The sequence below is a fragment of the Astatotilapia calliptera genome, chromosome 6 (genome assembly GCF_900246225.1).
Source record: "Astatotilapia calliptera chromosome 6, fAstCal1.2, whole genome shotgun sequence".
NCBI lineage: Eukaryota > Metazoa > Chordata > Actinopteri > Cichliformes > Cichlidae > Astatotilapia > Astatotilapia calliptera.
This window is the reverse complement of record NC_039307.1, coordinates 5,226,486-5,247,318: the sequence shown is the minus strand read 5'-3', so window position 1 is coordinate 5,247,318 and position 20,833 is coordinate 5,226,486. Positions and strand designations below refer to the sequence as shown.

The window sequence follows — 20,833 nt, the reverse complement described above, 5'->3', positions numbered from 1 at the left end:
TACTGGTAGATAATCTTTATCAACATTATAAAACACCCTGTAATTGTATTCCTAGACTAAGACGTATTCAGGTGTAGTGAACATGAGACGTAGAAGATCGAAATGACTCACGCCGAAATAAATACATTAAAAATCTGTACATAAATTTAAAAAAAAACCTTTAATTTGACCAATATTTTACAATTAATCTACATATAGTATACTGTTAGTTTTTTTGTTTATTTACCCATTATTTAGTTATCATTTATCAATATTTCCAGTCTTTTCTCTCTATGTTAATATTTATGGAAGTCCTGCACCACTTGCATAACCTTGTTCAGAGTCATTTTCAAGAGTTAAAAACATAGATTGTATATAAAAGAGGAATGTTGTGATATTACCATCTTATAGCCACAGATACCTCCTAAGTGCTAAGTAATATACAAATAATGCACAGCCTCTTGGGCAGGCGAACAACACACTGTATTATTATTATTTATCACGCCATTCTGATAAAATTGTTTAAAAGGCACCAACAACACAAACACAGGAGTGAGGATAGGTCAGAGGGAGAAACCAGGCCACCTACAGCTATCTGTGTCTGTGCGCCTGTCAAACAAAGCAGCCATGCTGCTATGTGTAGCACCTTCCTACTCAGCTGACCCAAACACACACGTTCATATATTGCTTTTATCTATACCTAAGGACTTTCTTACAATTTCACACACACACACCCAGGAAAATACTGGATATACCATTTTTGATAGCGTTGGACAGATAATGGCGCCATCCTGCACCTACAGAAGAAATGGTGAAATATTCACAGATGCTCTGTGAATGGCAACAAAAACCATTACACAGAGGTTTTTAGTAGTTTCTCCAGGCTTGTGTGTCTGAAGCGTTATTCTGTGACCCAACATTGTCACAGATCTGAAATGGTAGAAAAGTTATCATGTGGTCAGCAGCCTGATGACTTCAAATTTTCAAGAAATAAAACTATATGGTTTCTTTATGCATCCTAAAGTACAAAGATGGGATATCAAATACTGTAACATACAGACTCTGAAAAGAATCACTGAAATGTAACTAAACAACAGTTATTGCTATTAAAAGCATATCTGTATTATATCCTACATTTATTTCTCCTAGAAAAGCGCATGGGTCTGAATCCCCCTGAGGTCCAGGGTCAGATTACCTTCTTTCTCTTGTCCTCTTGGTCACCATCTGTTTCTGCCTGTCAGACACACACACACACACACACACACACACACACACACACACACACACACACACACACACACACACACACACACACACACACACACACACTCGGGGGTCAGTACCCAAGGATCCTGCAAGACAACCTGCTCAACCACCTGAACCAAAGTTGCCCAGATGCAAAACAATCCAGCATCGCAAACAGACTCTGCAGACAGTCTGACCTGCAAAAACTATTAATTTTCAAAATTTTTTCTGATGAAAGTATGTTAATGTATATTAGTTTGAGGACCGAACTTTATGCAAGTCAGTGTGAGGAAGACTGTTCTGTTTTTTTGCACCCATACTTCTACTGTTATGAAATTATTGTCCACCTAGATTTTTTATCTTTTTTCCAATTACTGAACTAAAATAAAAATTGTTTGTTTGGTTTCTCTTCCTTCCCCATAGATTAGACAGAGAGTGTTAAACACACACTTAGCGGGTCTGTCGCCGTGCTGTGGCACGCGCTATTTACAAGTGTAAACACTCCCAAACTTCCCAGCAGCAGTATACACATGCACGAGGACACTCCTCAACTTACAGCGCGTGTCTGGCCCCTCCTCATCGTGATCCCGTTATCAAAACATCAGCCTCTACTAGATACAGTAGCTGCTGAGAGCGAAGCAGTGACAGAAAGCAGTCCGGCTGTTTGCAGAGAACACCTGGATCTGTTCAATTATGGACGCTTCGGTAAAAACAGCAGGAAAATGCACAGAGGCAGCGAGGGGGGATTTAAAGGAAGGTGAAGTGGCACAGAGCTCCCGCGGCTGTTGCCAGAAATGTGTCCCTGGATTCATTCCGACAGTTTACTGCAATGAGCTTGTGCAACTTTTCAAACTAGCGGGACCAGTGGTAAGACTGTGTGGACACAACTGAATAGCTATATTTAACTGTAGTGGTGTTTTTATTCGGACATTATTTGGCATCCCTGTTTGTCGCTCTCTGTGTGATGTTACTGACAGGAAGAGCTGATTTACTACAGACGTTGTGCCATGTGTCAGTAAACTTGGGACTCGTTATTAAGACTGTGTTATATCTCGTCCCGTTTGTTTAAACTAAACAAACCCGGGACTGTAGGATCGAGCTGTTTATATCTGTTTAGTTGCTTAGACAGGTTTGTGTTAGGTTTTGTATTGTTGGTTGTCATTTATGCTTAGAAATATTTAACCATGTATGCTTAGAGGTGTATAATTAATTGTGTAGTGATAGGTTGTGTGATCTTTAACAGGCTGCAGAGGCTTGGTGTGTATTCCACACTAGAATGCACACCCACATCCTGGGAGCACGAGAGAGGTCGTACCTTCTCTTATTGTTTTATGGTAGGATTAACGTAGCTACGTCTGTTCTAGTCTAAGTGCTTTTTGTTTAGATGAGCTGCAGGAGTTCCTCACCGTGTTATCTAGGGTGAACCATCTAGGGTGAGGGGGGGGCTACCCTCTTCCCGTGTCAAGGATGTTTGCCTTTGTGCTTTCATGTATATGACCCTTTGATCAGCAGTACCACACACACACACACACACACACACACACACACACACACACACACACACACACACACACACACACACACACACACAGTATTCTTTGTTCACATGTATACCTATGTAAGATGCTATATGTTAATGACCCTATGCATATTCATGTAACCACAATAAAAGGAGTGCTATGGGGAGCCTGGCTGAGAGTCTGATGGAGGTCAAGTGGTGGGACGACACTTGGCTCTAGGCAGGTCTCCCTCATGCATGAGTAAACCAGAGAACTTTGGTGCCTTGTGTCTTGCTTTGCTGTGTAATTATATTGTCTTCAACGTTCCAGCGAATAGGTTCAAGCTACAAACCTATCAGTTTGGCATCATGTTTATTTAATTTTAGATGCATTAATTGTGTTTTTATGGCTTATTTGGATTATATGTCAAATTAGTCCAGATTTTGCTTAAAGCTCAACAACATACATTTGCTTCAATATTTCTTAAATGTTTAACATCCTTAAGTTACTAAATGTTTTAACCATATTCATTACTTATTTATTTTTCCTTTAAATGTATTTCTAAATACAACACAGAGTCAGGATCTCCTCTTCTGTACTTCAGGTCATTTCCCAGTTCATGATTTTCATGATCGGTTTTGTCAGCACGGTGTTCTGTGGTCACCTGGGGAAAACTGAACTTGCAGCTGTAGCATTATCAATTGCGGTGAGCAGACATTTCAGTGCCTTTGTTGTTGAACTGTAAATATGCATCATTTTTTACCCCACTTTATGCATGTTGTGTTTCGTTTGCAGGTAGTTAACGTCACTGGTATTTCCATTGGCACCGGTTTGTCATTAACTTGTGATACCCTCATATCTCAGGTAGGGTCCTCACCAGAGCTTTCACTTTATTTGTGTAACCAAGACAAACACAAGCAGCACAGCTGGGTTCCCAGGTTCTCCTGGAATGCCCTTTTAAACATCTCAACACTGAGCTTTTGTGTGGAGTTATTTTTCTATGATCAGTCATACCCTTGTTCTTTGGTGGGATTCTGTGTTTTCCAACTTTTCTCACCCGAGCGTCTGTCTACCTGTTTCACGCAGACGTATGGGAGCGGTAACTTGAAGCGTGTGGGTGTGATTCTCCAGAGGGGAGTTCTGATTCTGCTGCTGGCCTGTTTCCCTTGTTGGGCCATCCTCATCAACACTGAGCCTCTCCTACTTGCTGTCAAACAGAGTCCAGAGGTCGCCAGGTGAGCTGTTATTAACCAGCAATAACAGACGCATGGATGTTGTGACACTGCTGAGCATGTGTCTGTCTCACTCTTAAAGAAACACAAATTATGCAAAATGCCAAGCACTATTAGTTTGTGCAAAACAATGCAGTAATCTAAAAGCACATTATACCTGCAGTGGCAGTGAACAGTTAACTGAGCACTGGAAAATTCAGACGTTTTCCTGAACAAAGATTTTAGCTAAAGCCAAAAAGAAAAAGAACTGTGGTACCAGCTGTGTAAAAATATTTTTAAACCAGTTTTGTTCATTTGTTGAAGTATCATAGACTAGAAATGTCTGTTTAACTGCTAAATCCTCCACTTTCTTCACCACCGTTGTTCAGTTTTTAATCTGAACTGTCAGTGTGCTGGTTCTTACTGTTTACTGTTCACTGACTTTTTTCTAAACATAACACAAATATGTGAATTCAGTAATGCAAAGGCATGAATTTTTCATTCAGGAGAACAAATTATGACCTCTTCACACAGATTATGGAAATATTTAACTTTGTACTTGCAGGGCTTTAAAATTAAACTCAGGAAAACAGCAATTTGCATGTCAGCTGTTAAAGTCACTCAGCTTTCTATGCAAGTGAGTTTAGGGTTCATCATTACTAACCTGTGAGGAATAACTGGTTAGATTTGTGTGCTGGTTTACAGCCCAGCAGCGTCTCAGACTACATGCTATGTTAACATGCCAGTGACATGTCTCGACTTTTGGGTAAAGTTGCAAAAAACGTAATTGACATCACGAGACCTGAGATGCATTTTCAGTTTGTCTAAACTATTTGGGATTAGTTGGATCTGATAAGTTCAAAAATGAAGCATCATCATTGGTCACACAGGGTTTATTTTACAGCATAACACAATGAAGTCACTGTTGTTTACCAAAGTAGGAAACAGTAATGTGCAGAATGAAGTAAAAGAACAAGAAAAATACAATGTGCCCATAATTTATGTGCAGTCACCATCAACAGTGTTGCAGGCTTACTTTGTCTTTTCATTTCCACATGAAGCCTTTCCCAGCTCTATGTGAAGATCTTCATGCCTGCTCTGCCGGTGAGTTTGATTTGACAGAGTTTTGAAAGGTGTTAAATAACCAATTTCAGCACAGCTAAAAGATCTGTTAGATCTCTGTTCCAGATGCAAAGTTCTTAACAGTTTAATAGATTTACACATGGTTAGGTTTGTGCGGTCTTTCATGTTTGACGCCTGCTGATCTTGGTTGATGACGACTTTTTCTCCAGAAGCAGCTTAACGTTTTAGGTTGTTATTACAATGTATTAACATCAAACACTCATTATTCCCAGAGGATTCAGTTCAAGCCATCCGTAAATTTTCTTCCACTTGTTCAAATCAGGGTTGCAGGGGCACTGGAACCTATCCCAGCTGTCACAGGTCTAGAGGCAGGGTACAACCTGCACAGTGTATAGCAGGGCTAATGAAGAGACACGAACCATTCACGAACACATTTATATCTCCAGCCAATTTAAAAATCACCAGTTAACCTAATATGCATGTCTCTGGACTGTGGGAGGAAGCTGGAATTCCCAAAGAGGACCCACAGGCACAGGGACAACATACAAGCCTTGCCTAGATTCAAAGGACCTTAGCTAACTGTCCAAATTCTTAGCTCAGTTCATTTTTTTAGCAGCTCCAATTCACAACAGTCACATTAAGGCACTTATATTGCAGAAAATCAGAAAGCAATCCCACAAACTCTGGGACAGAGTAGACAAGGGTTAATGACATTCAGTGGAGGCATATAAATGCAATGAATCTGTAGTAACTGTAACTTATTGTCATTTGACATGTTTCTCAGCTTTGGCTGTTTATTATCTTCAGTAAAAAGTGTTAGCGTGCTGATTAACCTAAGATCCGATCATGTGCTCAAATTTGTTCTTCGCTTCTGTCAATGAGTCTCTTATCATTTAATGTTTGCTTTCTTCAGGCTGCTTTCATGTACCAGCTGCAGGGGAGGTATCTTCAAAATCAGGTGCTTGAACGTGCATATGGCCCAACATTACCTTAATAGTTGGCTGTGCATTTAAAACATTAACATGAATGTTATGTGTATTTTGTGCTTTGGTGTACAGGGAATTATATGTCCTCAAGTTATAACTGGAGCAATTGGAAATGTCTTTAACGCAATATTCAACTACGTCCTCATCCATCAGCTGGATTTGGGTGTTGCGTAAGTTTTCCTCCATCATTCCTGTGACATCATTGGTTGAATGTAACTCTAAATTCAGTCAAAGAAAACTAATGTGTTTTAAATTCTTTATTTAATGATTCAGTGAATTTAACACAGATTGCACGATAGATTAAATGACTAAAAAGTCAAATAAAACTTACATTACCTTCTAATTTTAGTTTGGGTAGCTCTGTTGATAGCGTTTCATTTGATTGTCACTTTAAATATGTGGCATTAAATGTTTATTTTTTACGGTGTTTTTGTCTTTAAGTGGATCAGCAGCAGCCAATGCCATCTCCCAGTATTTGCTGGCAGCAGTCTTATTCATTTACATGTACTTGAGAGGTCTGCATAAGGCTACATGGGCAGGTCAGTCATTTTACTTCTACAGGGAATCTTGAACTTGCTGAAATGTTTTTATTTTGCTGTGTCATTCGTGACAGTTACTATTCTTTAACAGGAGGGTTTCAATAAACTTTAAGACATCTCTGTAATAGTTAAAACGTGTGGGATTTAAATAACATTTCATGGTAAGGTCAAATATATGTAAATCCTTCATTGGTAATTGTTGATCCTAGGCCTATCATAAAATTATAATTTAAACCAATAGTTTGAAAGATGACATATAGAGTCACTCTGACCCACAGGTTGGTCCCTTGACTGTCTCCAGGAGTGGGGACCCTTTGTCCAGCTGGCTGTCCCCAGCATGCTCATGCTCTGTCTGGAGTGGTGGATGTTTGAAGTGGGAGGATTCCTGGCCGGTGTGATCAGTGAGGCCGAGTTGGGAGCTCAGTCAATAACCTACGAGCTGTCCATTCTAGCATACATGGTAACTCCACTCAGTTTTGCTTGCATGTTGACTTGGCGTTACATTTTGGAATTACACATGGACTTTTTCCATAGATTCCACTAGGGTTTGCTAGTGCTGCCAGCGTACGGGTTGGGAATGCACTTGGTGCAGGAAACATCGAGCAGGCCAAGCTGTCAAGCAAAGTCCCCATCATCTGTGCATGTAAGAACCGACGTATTATTGTCTGTGTTACATAAATGGAAAGCACTAAAAATACTGATAACTGAGCAGTAGCAGCTCTAGTTTCATTTCATATTGAGCCTCATGAATAGAAAATTTTGAATAAAATATTGTTAAATAAGCATATGAAGCATAAATGTAATAAAATATAAATCCATCCGTCCTGCCACCTCCTTAACAGCTTATCCAATACCATATTGTTGATGGGAGCTTATCCCATCATTAGCTAACCTAGCATGGATGTCTTTGGACTGTGGAAGGAAGCTGTACCGAGCTATAAACCATGCAGGAAGGTACTTCACAGCAAAACGGTCATGGGTTTAAATCCACTGGCTGCCTGTGTCCTCTTGACCCATCAGAGTAAATCAATAAAAATGTAATCTAATAAACCTGGCTGCTGTATTTAAAGTGCTTTCTGTGTTCTTGTCATCGCTTTTTCCTTCAATATTAAAATTGAATGATTTTAAAAGAGTGTAATGCATTTTATTCTGGTTTCTTTTTCTCGTTGCAGTCATAATAGCGTGCTTTGTCAGCGCTATTTTCTGTGCCTGTAAAAATGTAATTGGATACATTTTTACTTCAGAGCTGTAAGTATAATTTCTGACCTTTAACCTCTACTCTAGGACGAGTTTCTCCGTTACTTATTTTGGTATTCTTGTATAGGTCACATCAGGTTGTTTTATGTGGCTGCTTGAACTGTTGAATGTTAAGTAAGGCTTTAACTTTCATGCTGACTCACAGACACATACGGGTGCCAAATTAAAAAAAAACAGTTACGCTTGTTATTCATCCCTTTGTCCCAGTGTCCATTTCATTAACTGAAACAAGACTGGTTTACATTGTTGATTAGATAAAAACGAACACAATAATCAAATAATTTCATGTTACATGGAGCTCATTGCATTGAAGGTCGTTTTTCAAGTTTGTGTATGCTTCATGGTGTTTGACTGTATTTTAACTGCACATATTTTTTTAGTGATATTTTGCAGAGGGTTTCTGACATCATGTTGGTGTTTGGTTTCTTGCATCTTGGTGATGCAATTGCGGTAAGAAATGATTTTACAGCAGTGATCAACATTTTAGGCTAATACTGAAAAATATAAAATGTGATTCAGAGAAATCTGTGTTTGTGTTTACAGGGCGTGACTGGAGGAGTTGTCAGAGGTGTAGGAAAGCAGTCGGTTGGTGCTCTGTGTAACCTGATCGGGTACTACTTTATTGGCTTACCCACTGGCGTGTCCCTGATGTTTGCAGCCGAAATGGGAGTTGTAGGTGAGGGTGGCAGAGCAGTGAAGTCATTCCAAGTTCTTTTATTTTCCTTCACAGTAAATTAATGTGACATATTCAAGATAAGAGAAAATATTATTTGCTGTTGTTGTCATCTTTCGGTGATTATTTACAGTTTTACACAAAATCATGAAATACAAAATGCTCAGAATTACAATTACATAGAAAAATAAATACATTCGATGTAAAGAAAAAAAAGTACTAATAGGAAAAATTTAATCTTTAACCTTTTAAATGAAACATTTTAGACAGTATTCTTTATCTAATCTTACCTTAAATTGTCTTTCATTAAAATGATGCATATACTGCTGACGCTATGCGAAAGCGACAATCACCGCATGTTAAGTCTTTCAGGTTATGCTGTATTGGGAACAAATGTGTGCAGCAGTCAGAAATTAAATGTACCTCCGGCCTGACAAGCAGGCAACCCATTAAAACTCTTCTTCTTCTGTTTTTTCTGCTGTAGGATTTTGGGCAGGCCTTACGGTTTGCGTGTTCGTGCAGTCGATCTTTTTCATCACATTTTTGTGCAAACTCAATTGGAAGAAGGCTGCTGAAGAGGTGCACACCTGCATCTATTGACAGTTTATCACACTTTCACTCATCAAAGCATGTCATTGACTGTTGTGTCTGATCAGGCTGAAGTGCGAGCGGGAGTCCGCGTCAAAGAAGAAAAAGACACGATCAAGATGGAAAATAGAGGTGAGTGGGCAAACTGGCTGAAACATCCCATTATTACAGTGTCTTATTCATACTTCTCTTTCCAAACCCTAGACTCTAATCTCATCCAGACCCCAATCAGTACTATTGCATCCAGTGGTGAGAGCGCCGAGGTGGACCACGTATTGATGGAGATGCAAATACCAGAAGAGAGTCAAACCACCAACACCACTACAGTGGGAGATGTTCTGTCAGTGTCACAGCTGGTGTTACGGCGCGGCCTGGCGATACTCATCATGATCCTCATCCTCGCTGCTGGAGTCATTACCAACACCGTCCTCACTCCACTGCTGAAATGATGCAAAGTTGACAGTTGGACAAAAAGCACAAAGTTTATCTAAGTAATACAAATGCACCTTCTTTTGTGGGAGGGTTACTTACACTGTTGATTCAACAGAGGAACAGCTGTGTGCAGTCTGTGCCCCGTCTTACAGTGTCCGGCCACAGAGATGAATTCAATAAGATGAAAAGGGCGGAATATGTAGTAAACAAAGGACAGCTTTATTAAGGCCTTTAATGAAAATGTGTGTAAAATGAGGCCATTGTTTGATAATGATAATCAGTTTGATGATATTTTTACAGTCAATTTGTAACATACAGAACCTGCAAATAATTTAATGCACATTTTATGAAGCGTCCAGTCCTCTCATTTCATTTTATATTTTGCTGTAATACCATTCACACTGTAGCAGTATGTAGCAACTTTAAAGATATTGTTTGCATACAGTTAGTCACACTCCTTTTAAACATCACTGATAAACCTGTGTATCCTTGCTTGCAACTGTTGGAGCAGTCCACCTCTTTCCTTCATGTACATCTTAGGCAGGGTTAAGACAAGGAAACACAAAAGCACGCTCTCTTCACTGGGACTAGGCCTGCTCTTGTAGGCAAAAAGAAAGCACTGTGTATCTTTACACACTATATAACTTTTTTCTGCTGACCTTTGTCCAGTGTTGGTGCAGGACAGTGAGATCCAGGCCACATTTCAGTTTGAGAACAGAATATAACAGAACAAAAAACTTTTATTGTAGGGTGGAACTGGTTCCAGATTGGGCACTTGGTCTATTTTGGTGGAAGGAAGATACTGTTTTAATACTAAAGTAACATTCTTTACAGTCTGTATTTTCAGAATAAAACTATGACTGTGGTATGAAAAGTGGGACGTCTTCCAGTAATGATTTATAGAAATATTGTTTAACTGTACTCGTTTTGTCAATAAAAGGTCGAAGTTACTTGACCAAAACAGAACTCCAGTGACAGTTTTGTTTGTTTTTTAGTTGAGGGTTCGTGCATGAACCTTGGGGTTATTGTTGTATATACAGTGTTGGGAAGGTTACTTTTAAAATGTATTCCATTACAGAATGCATGCCCCAAAATGTATTCTGTAACGTATTCCGTTACGTTACTCAATGACAGTAACGTATTCTGAATACTTTGGATTACTTAATATATTATCATGCTTTTTACAACTACATGAATGTACTATTGCTGTGTGATTTATTACTATTACTGAAGGTCCACGGCTCCGAACTGTAGTAAAGGGAGCTCTGACTACTACGGCGGGGTCCCTGTCGGCTCGTAGCTGAAAAATAGCTTTACTTTGTTGTGTGGGTCAACTTTTCTTGCGAGAAACAGAGAGAGGCGTTGAAAGGCTGCTTCAACGGAACTTATTGTTTTCGGAGGAAAACACGAACACAGTGTACAGTCGAGTCTTAATAGCTTACTTACAACTGGGCTCGTCAGGCACTCTTCTTGGCTGAAGTCGTTATTATTATATTTACATGCTTCCAGCTCCCGTTATTGCTCGATGACACCTCGTACTTTTCCACTCCCCTTTTTCTCCCTCCTCGCACTCACAGACACATAACGTGTATGGCAGTCCATTCTCCCTGCAGCACGGACTACAATGCCCATGATGCTACATTCTTTAGAGCTATGCTTGTAGCATTCTGCTTGTTAGCTTAGCACAACAACAACAACAACGAAAAGGCGCTCTCTCTCACCCAGGAAACACACAGTCGCAGAGAGAGAGAGCGTCGCCCTGTAACCATGGCAACCGTAACGCTGCCGCCTGGAACAACAGAACGTAGCTGTCAAACAAAACCCAAACAGTCCTGACCCGCGACAATATGAAACAGGAAAGTACCGCAGTGTAATCCATTTATTTCAACAAAGTAACTGTATTCTAAATACCACCTTTTTAAACGGTAACTGTAACGGAATACAGTTACTCATATTTTGTATTTTAAATACGTAACGGCGGTACATGTATTCCGTTACTCCCAAACACTGTGTATATATGTAGTGTTTTGTATGCACACAAAATACATTTCACTGCCTTTGCCAGCATGTCCCCAAAACACATTGAATAACTGATTTCTCTGTGTAAAAGGATACAAATACCAAAGAAGATTTATCAGAATACTTTAGTGATCCCTAGGGGAAATTCTTTTTCGTTACAGTGCTCCATTATAAACAACCATTAACAAAGACAGACAATACGCTAACTAAGAATAGCACAATATATACAGGCATATATATACATAAAGGTCACTTATTAATAAATAGCTGAAAAAGGAAGAACATGCGCAAAAAGGGTGTAGCTGTTGCCGTAAACAGTGTGTTAAGTGGATGCGTGTGTTAAGTGGATACGTAATTATTTAATTACTTGTTATAGTCACGTAATTAAAGAATTGTTTTAATTTTGCAGTGTCTGTCTAATTATGTTTCCTTTTTCCCCCAAGAGGAATGAATTGTGAAGCTTAACTGAAGAACTATATCTGTTTGGTATCATGGCTGCAGCACACTGGATACAATCACAGTTAACAGGTGTTGCCAATAAACCGCTCCTCTACTGCATGACTCTTTCATCTTCACAACAAGACGTTATTGCCATGGTAACACCTACCTTTAGACTGGCGTGATTTCCCCTCTGGAGCTTTCGATTCCATCAGTGACCTGACTGTGCTCAAGCTTCAGTAAATTTAGGTCAGAGTAATGAGTAATAGTAACTAACTAACCACCTCCTGTTACCAGTTTAAATTCAATTATATACATTTTATATAAATAAAATGTATACAAATTTGGACATAATGTATATAAATATGTAACTTAAGATATTTGGGAGTAACTTAAAAAGGAATTTCTCTCATTACTGCAGTACTTTTATGGCCCACTTGGAGCCGCCCCACAGTGGGACTCACAGATATAGTAATGTTAGTCGACTTTTTGTTGTTTTTAGCCAGCGGTGAACACATTTACATGAAAGGATAGCGTGCTGAAATACCAGCTAACGTTTGTTAGTGAGCTGTGTGGGTACAAAACACGAGTACAGATATTGACTATTTAGAGCGACAATTCTAGACAGACTGTCCATTAAAAATGCTCAAAGCCATAATTCTAGTGACACAACAATAGAAGTCTGACTGACTCAAAATAGTGGACTTTAGGCCTTGTAGTTATCAATCGGATCAAACTACCTGCGTCCAGACAAATCAAAGCAGCCATACCTCTAACTTGAGTATCCCTGAGAATGGGGTTTCAAAAGTTCATGCAGTTGTTATCAGAGTGGAAACTATCCAGTGATGCCAGAAGCTGTGAAAATGCTTTTTAGTGCCTTAAGCTGTTCATGGGTCTCTCTGAGGACTGACACAGCCAGCCTCAAGTGGCACCAAGAGGAACTGCATTCCTGACTTAAGAAAAAAATTATGCATTTTTGTCAAACATTATAATGAGTTGACATCACTTGAAAAACACTTTGAATTTTGTGAAATGCCGGTTGCGGTTTGAGGAAGGAATCAAAGGGCAAAAGGGTAGATCTCCATTTGCTAATAAGATGTGAATGAAGTGGGGGAGAATATATAGAGCTGGAAGGGTGTGTATCGAGGTGTGGTTTCACTCCTGAAATTCAAATAAATTATCACCAAAGCAGGTCTCTTTGATGTTAGATCACAGAAATGGTGGCATTGTTCCTCCTGGTGACTGTTCAGATAAGCCAACTGACTGGCCAGTCTTCAACAAACCGTGAAGTTGCGTAATTATTCAGCCCCCTGAGTCAATACTTTGTAGAACCACCTTTTGCTGCAATTACAGCTGCCAGTCTTTTAGGGCAGCGGTCTCCAACCTTTTTTGCGTCACGGACCGGTTTATGCCCGACAATATTTTCATGGACCGGCCTTTAAGGTGTACAACAAATACAACAAAATAAAACTAGTACCGGTACCGAAAAAAAGAAAATTTATTCATAACACACGTGAAAAGACCCAGGAAAACCGAGTAAACGATAAAAACGATAACAAAATAACGCTGAAAACTGATAAAAACCCTGAAAACTATACATTTCACACCTGAGCCTCAACTCTCGCGGCCCGGTACCAAACGACTCACGGACCGGTACCGGTCTGAGGCCCGGGGGTTGGGGACCGCTGTTTTAGGGTATCTCTCTACCAGCTTTACACATCTACAGACTGAAATCTTTGCCCATTCTTCTTTGCAAAACAGCTCCAGCTCAGTCAGATTAGATGGGCAGTGTTTGTGAACAGCAGTTTTCAGATCTTGCCACAGATTCTGGATTGGATTTAGATCTGGACTTTGACTGGGCCATTCTAACACATGGATATGTTTTGTTTTAAACCATTCCATTGTTGCCCTGGCTTTATGTTTAGGGTCGTTGTCCTGCTGGAAGGTGAACCCCTCCCCAGTCTCAAGTCTTTTGCAGACTCCAAGAGGTTTTCTTCCAAGATTGCCCTGTATTTGGCTCCATCCATCTTCCCATCAACTCTGACCAGCTTCCTGTCCCTGCTGAAGAGAAGCAGCCCCAGAGCATGATGCTGCCACCACCATATTTGACAGTGGGGATGGTGTGTTCAGAGTGATGTGCAGTGTTAGTTTTCCGCCACACATGGCGTTTTGCATTTTGGCCAAAAAGTTCCATTTTGGTCTCATCTGACCAGAGCACCTTCTTCCACATGTTTGCTGTGTCCCCCACCTGGCTTGTGGCAAACTGCAAACGGGACTTCTTATGGTTTTCTGTTACCAATGGCTTTCTTCTTGCCACTCTTCCATAAAGGCCAACTTTGTGCAGTGCACGACTAATAGTTGTCCTATGGACAGTGTAGCACCCTCAAGGATTGACGTACGCACGATGTAGTTATAGAACAGGGTTTATTCTGGTCTTGGCAACCCGTGAGAACTGCTCACGGACAAAACAATAAAACAAAACACATCAAAATGCGCTCTTGTAAGTAGTGTTAATCAATCAAAAATCCTTGATTACAGAAAATAAAACACACAAACCTCGTGAGCTGACATCCAGGAGGTGCTAAATAGTCCTTTAGGGCAAATAATTACGCACACCCCGCTTTTCAGTTATTTATTTGTAAAAAATGTTTGGAATCATGTATGATTTTCGTTCCACTTCTCACGTGTGCACCACTTTGTGTTGGTCTTTCACGTGGAATTCCAATAAAATTGATTCATGTTTGTGGCTGTAATGTGACAAAATGTGGGAAAGTTCAAGGGGGGCGAATACTTTTGCAAGCCACTGTATTAGAAGATAACATGGTCACATCCGTCCGGAAGACGAGACAGAGTTTGAATGCACAATGCAGTTTTTACTGTAAGTGTTTTTTATTTTCATTCACAAAAGGGGAGAAATCTAGGAGAAAGAACTGGGAGCAAAATCCGTGAATAGTGTGATTTATACTCTGTATCACGCTGCATCTGATGAAGCTGGACCATAGACATGATCAAGAAAACTAGTGGTGCGGGGGGCCCTCAGGCCTCTGGCCTCTGGGCCTGCGGCTTGGTTCACTCTGGCACAGCTGGCTGCCGGCAGAGCCGGCGGGCACGCCGGTGCAGCCCCCTCTAGCTTCTGCTCGGTGGCTACTGGGTGACGCCTTGTCTGGGGATCCTCAGCCCTTCCCATGAAGGTGGCACGGATGCCCCTCCGGTGGTCCTCCTTGGGCTCTCGCACTCTGGGGCCTCTGGATGTCTGGGGCCTGGATCTCCTCCATGCCTCCTTCATGCCCTGGGGGACGGGGCTATGGCTCTCTACATCCTCTTGCAGACCATTACATGTGGAAACCATTTGAATACAAGCGCGCTTAAATAATAAAGTTTAAATAATAAAAACAAAGGTCGATCAAATGGACCAATACGGCAATGCCACGTTGATCCATTTGGCAAAATAAATCCATTGGGTATCCTTGTTGGTCTTCAGACAACAATTCTGACGGCTAAAGAACCAAATGGGACAGGCAAAAAAAAAAAAAGAAAAGAAAACTAGTGGTGAAGTAACAGAGATGAAGAATACTCCATCATGGTCAGGAGTGGACCGAGGTTCCCTCTTTGTCCCCAGTGGAAAGTGGGTCCTCTTTCCCTTGATGATCCAACAATCACAAACTTCTGCTTATTCTCAGCAGCTGTTAAGTGTGACTGTGTGTATTTATATGTAATGAAACAGCTCCTCTGCAAACAGGGAGAATTTTGTAGAAATGACTGATGTCCCACTCAGCCCTCTCGTGGTTCAGATGTTTTCAGCTGTTTAGTGATTTATGAGTGTCAGTTCAAGTCCAGGATGACATTGTTTCTTTTCTCTGCATGATCACAGTTAAAAAGTAACTTCTTTGTGATACCGCCAGCAGACTGTGTTCAGGGCCAGATTTCCTTTTTTGAGTCATTTGACACCTGTTACATAACATAACATAACGTTTATTGGAAATATTGTTTAAACCTGCACATTTTTTTGTCAGTATTCAGCACTTTCAGTACAAATAGTTTTTATTCTCTGTTGTCATCTTTTGGGCCACATGGTGGAATGGTGGTTAGCACTGTTGCCTCACAAGAAGGTCCTGAGTTTGGCTCCACCCTCTGGCCACAGGTTTTCTGTGTGGAGTTCACATGTTCTCCCCATGTTGGTGCAGGTTCTGCCCAGTTTCCTCCCACAGTCTAAAGACATGCTGTTAGTGGGGTTAGGTCAATTGATGATTAAGCAGTGAATGGTTTCCTGTCGGTGTGTTAGCCCTACATCAGATTGGCAACCTGTCCAGGGTGAACCCTGCCTCTCGCCATATGGTAGCTGAGCTAGGATCCAGCCCTCCTAGGAGGAACCCTGATAAGGATAAACAGAAGAGGAAGGATCGATGGATGCACTATATATTTGTAATACTTTGTCATGTAGACAATATGGTGCTTGGAGTCATGCTGTCACAATGTAACTTAATACAGATACATTTTAATATCTAAGCTCTGTGTGCTAAAAAAAAACCAAAAAAAAAAGCACATGAACCACTCTAGCACTGAGGCATCAGTTTTTAACTTTCATTTTAACGGTCAACTGGGCAAAAAAACAAAAACTAAAAAAAATTTCATGTGCAAAAGAAAAATGTGTAAATTTAGAGTATAAATACTTTTCTTGTGAGCTGAGTATATTAGCTCTCAGAAAACATAGCTTTACAATCCAGATTTGTTCCAGTTTCAATCCCTCCAATTAAATCAACAATTATGAATAAAAATGATAAAATGCTGAACTAGGTTCACATGAAGCGGCAATACATTCAAGCAACTCAGAACATTCATCTTCTCTGACTCGATTATCAATAATATGCACAGTCCAAGCTTCCTGTTAACACCTTCAATAATTAACCTTAATCTTAATTAACCTTAATCTAGTCTGGGTTTCTTACTGTGTCTTCTGCTGATTGAAAAAAAATTATATATATACATAATTTGGGGTTTTTTGCTGTTAAGATCACTTTTATTAGGTCACACAGCAAACCTGGATCCTGACAACCGGTCCAAGATTCTCAGCTAATCTGGTATCTGAGCTTTATCGAGTTTTCCATTACATATCTCCTATACTACTTCCTGCCTTAAGGCCAGTATTACTCCCAAATTTCTCATTGTGAGTCTTCCATCTTCACCTAACTTCTGCTATCAATCAATGACTTTCATCAGGTTGCATACCAGATCAATTAAATACAGCCTGTTAAAAAAAACTCCCTAAATTTCACTGTGTTAAAGAATTACAGGCCATTGATTTGTAAAATCCCCAAGGAAGCTGTGGCTCATCAGCTACTTGTAATAATGATTTTTTTTTTTTAAATTAACATGAATAATCCTCACAGCAAAAATCACCCTTAAATAGAGTCATGAGTTGGAGCACAAAGTTTATCTAAGTAATAAAAATGCACCTTCTTTTGTGGGAGGGTTACTTACACTGTTGATTCAACAGAGGAACAGCTGTGTGCAGTCTGTGCCCCGTCTTACAGTGTCCGGCCACAGAGATGAATTCAATAAGATGAAAAAGGCGGAATATGTAGTAAACAAAGGACAGCTTTATTAAGGCCTTTAATGAAAATGTGTGTAAAATGAGGCCACTGTTTGATAATGATAATCAGTTTGATGACAGTTGATCTTTGTGACTCATAGAACTTAATGTACATTTTATCAACAATCCTGTATAAAGACAGTGAAAACAAGGAGATACAAAACAGAAGTATGAGAAAGCAGATGTCTTCAGGCACACTCTGTTCACTGGGACTAGACCTGCTCTTGAAGCAAAAAGAAGGCGCTGTGCATCTTTATACATTATAAAACTTTTTTCTCTTGAGCTTTTTCCAGTGTTGGTGCAGGACCATGGTGTCTGATGAGATCCAGGTCACATTTCAGTTTGAGAACAGACTATAACAGTAAAAAAAATTATGGTAAAATGCAAAGAAATCAAGGACAGAATCCCAGGCTACATTTGTGACTCATTGGTGGTTATTGTAAGGTGCAACTGGTTCCAGATTGGGCACTTGGTCTGTTTTGGTGGAAGGAATGTGATATTTAAGATGCCATATTTCAGCAGCTCAGGTTGGGTTACTGAAGACTTTACAGATTTGTTGATGCAAAGGTAACATTCTTTACAGTCTGTATTTTCAGAATAAAAATATGACTGTGATGTCACATGATGCCACAACTCAGCGGCTCAGGTTGGTTTAAAGTTTTTCAAATTGATAGCTTCGGTGCAGCTACTAAAATTCTTGGATGAGTTTGAATTTCAGTGACTTTGATCTCAAGGTCAGAGGTAACATTTTCTGAAAATGTCATGAATGCTGTAACTCAAGAACAAGAAACTTATATGTGATTACTCATGAAAGTGGCCACTTTCTCATTACTTTCATACATTGTTTTAGGAAGTATCCAAAACATACAAGTTTCATTATATAATTTTTCAAGGGATCTTATATCTGTTTTCACTCTTATATGCTTTTCATACAAGTTTCACACAAGACAGATACAAACTTTATAAGCTTTATATATATCTGTTCCATATGGGAGGATTCTGAAATTGATAAAATCATGTCTCTAGTAGGATTTTTTTGTGAACTGTGGGGTATTTTTGTTGTAGCATTAAGCATAGAAACTGATTTGTCTGCCTAAAAGCTAAATCAGAAGTACCAAAGAAGATTAAGGATTTAATTAAATTTTGCCCTGTCTGTCTAATTACGTTTGACAATCATTTATGGTAAATAAGACCATATCTGCATGTCTTTGTACAATCACAATCAAACGGGTGTACAGGTGTTCCTAATAAACTGCTCCTCTAGTGTGTGACATTCTCACAACAAGGGGTTGTTACCATGGTAACACTTACCCTCAGACTGACTCAGTTTCCCATCAATGACCTGACCCTGCTCCCTGATGCTCACCTGTTCGTCTCCACTTCTCCAGAATCAAATGTAAAAATTTTGGTTTTATATTTTTATGCTGGTGATTCTACTGAATTTAAATGTCCAGGTAACTGAAACCCTCTGAGGAAGTTGCTGTGTAAAAGTATTGTCCTGATTCATAATAATGTAACAATAAAGAGTCTGCAAAGCATTGAAGCAGTCACTTGATAATTTATGAATCACTGTCTTCTGGTCATACTGGGCAGCTTTAAGTGTGAATGTGTGTATTTATGTATGATTAAACAGCTCCACTGTAAAATAAATACATAAATAAGAATCTTATTGAAGCAAACGTCAAAAAGTCGTCTCTTTGAAGTCACTCAGAGCTCACTGTAAGTCATCAGTCTCATCTCAGAGACAAGCACAGAGCTCATCACTGAGCTACCTGTGGTAATGACTTCTGTCCCACTCAGCCCCATCTTGGTTCAGTCGTTTTCAGCTGTTCATTTATTTCTCATCTTCAGTTCAAGTCTGGGATGACAGTGTTTCTTTTCTCTGTTAAAAAGTAACTGTTTTGTGATGCAGCGAGCAGACTGTTACGTATTCAGGGCCAGACAAATTACCTCTAATCATTTGCATTTTCAAGCCATTTGAGGTCTGTTGCATAAAAGTCTTCAAATATTTGTGGGAAATATTGTTTAGAGATTTATATTGTTGTCAGTATCCAGCGCTTTTATTTACATGACATTTAAAAGAAGAGCCATTTTTCAGCTTTGTTTTCATTTCACTGCATCATATTTGAATATCTGCAATACTCTGTCAAGTGGAACAGACTTTTTTTATGAAATTTTGAGTCATTTTTTCACAGTGAAACTTAATAAAGATGTATTCTGGTATCTGAGCGCTGCATATTTTGATGACCCCAGGTGATGGGTGTCTCTGTTTTGTTTTTTGTGCTGTGCTTCGTTCTGCAGGAGCTGATTAAAGAAGCTTGCTGCTTGAGGTACAGCTAAGCCCAGTGAGTTTAACTATAAAAGCTCCCTCTTTCCTGCAGCAGATCCTTCCCTTGCTCTCTGGTTATCCTTTCCTCACTGCTATTGTTTGGTTTGGACACCAGCTTCCTAGACTACACTGGCTCAGCTACAACATGTGTTTTTGATTCTTACTGACCTTGTCACATGCTCATGCACGTTTTACACTACTGACTTGCTGACATACACATTCACCTTAATTATGTTCTGTAAATAAATCATCCTTTGCTACCTTTAGTTACTTTAGTTACAACCTCATCCAGTCTCACTCTGTTTCATTGGACCCTGTTTTATTTGCAGGTGGAAGGACCCAGTGCAATCGAGGAAAGGCTCTAATCCTTCTGGAAAGTGCTACTTTCCAGAAGGATTAGAGCCTTTCCTCGATTGGATTAGGGGACAATCGTACCTCAAGAGTTGGGAGTTCGCCTTGTAATCGGAAGGTTGCCGGTTCGAGCCCCGGCTCAGACAGTCTCGGTCGTTGTGTCCTTGGGCAAGACGCTTCACCTACTGCCTACTGGTGTTGGCCAGAAGGGCCGATGGCGCAATATGGCAGCCTCGCTTCTGTCAGTCTGTCCCAGGGCAGCTGTGGCTACAACTGTAGCTTGCCTCCACCAGTGTGTGAATGTGAGAGTGGATGACTGGGTGTGTAAAGTGCTTTGGGGTCCCTAGGGGGGACTAGTAAAAGCGCTATACAAATACAGGCCATTTACCATTTACTAAGGAATATCACCAGCATCTTTTAACTGTCATTTTAATGATCAACTGTAAGTGAATGCTTTATTTGTACAAGTGTATTGAGTATTTTGCAATAGCAGAAATCACACCTAAACAGAGTCAAGAGTTGGTTGGCTGTAAGGTGAGGAGGACAGTATGTGTCTGGCCCCTCCTCAGACTCCTGCGCTGGTTATCAAACCAACAACATTTTCTTCTGCCTGA

General features: G+C 40.0%; 1 protein-coding gene across 2 annotated transcripts; it reads left to right on the top strand.

Moving 5' to 3' along the window:
• Window positions 1–1,305: 1,305 nt before the first annotated feature.
• Window positions 1,306–10,458, top strand: LOC113023644 (multidrug and toxin extrusion protein 1-like). 2 transcript variants are annotated; one of them, XM_026169858.1, is made up of 16 exons: window positions 1,308–2,091; window positions 3,328–3,429; window positions 3,519–3,587; window positions 3,810–3,958; window positions 4,996–5,038; window positions 5,931–5,975; window positions 6,076–6,173; window positions 6,445–6,542; window positions 6,821–7,002; window positions 7,077–7,185; window positions 7,715–7,790; window positions 8,180–8,249; window positions 8,343–8,475; window positions 8,957–9,051; window positions 9,129–9,192; window positions 9,265–10,458. In XM_026169858.1, exons 1-16 carry the CDS (start codon window positions 1,918–1,920, stop codon window positions 9,507–9,509), a joined length of 1,752 nt encoding a protein of 583 aa, XP_026025643.1. In that variant the 5' UTR covers window positions 1,308–1,917; the 3' UTR covers window positions 9,510–10,458. The 2 variants fall into 2 exon arrangements, with proteins under 2 accessions (XP_026025642.1, XP_026025643.1); XM_026169857.1 differs by having other exon boundaries at window positions 1,306–2,091; window positions 9,129–10,458.
• Window positions 10,459–20,833: the final 10,375 nt, after the last annotated feature.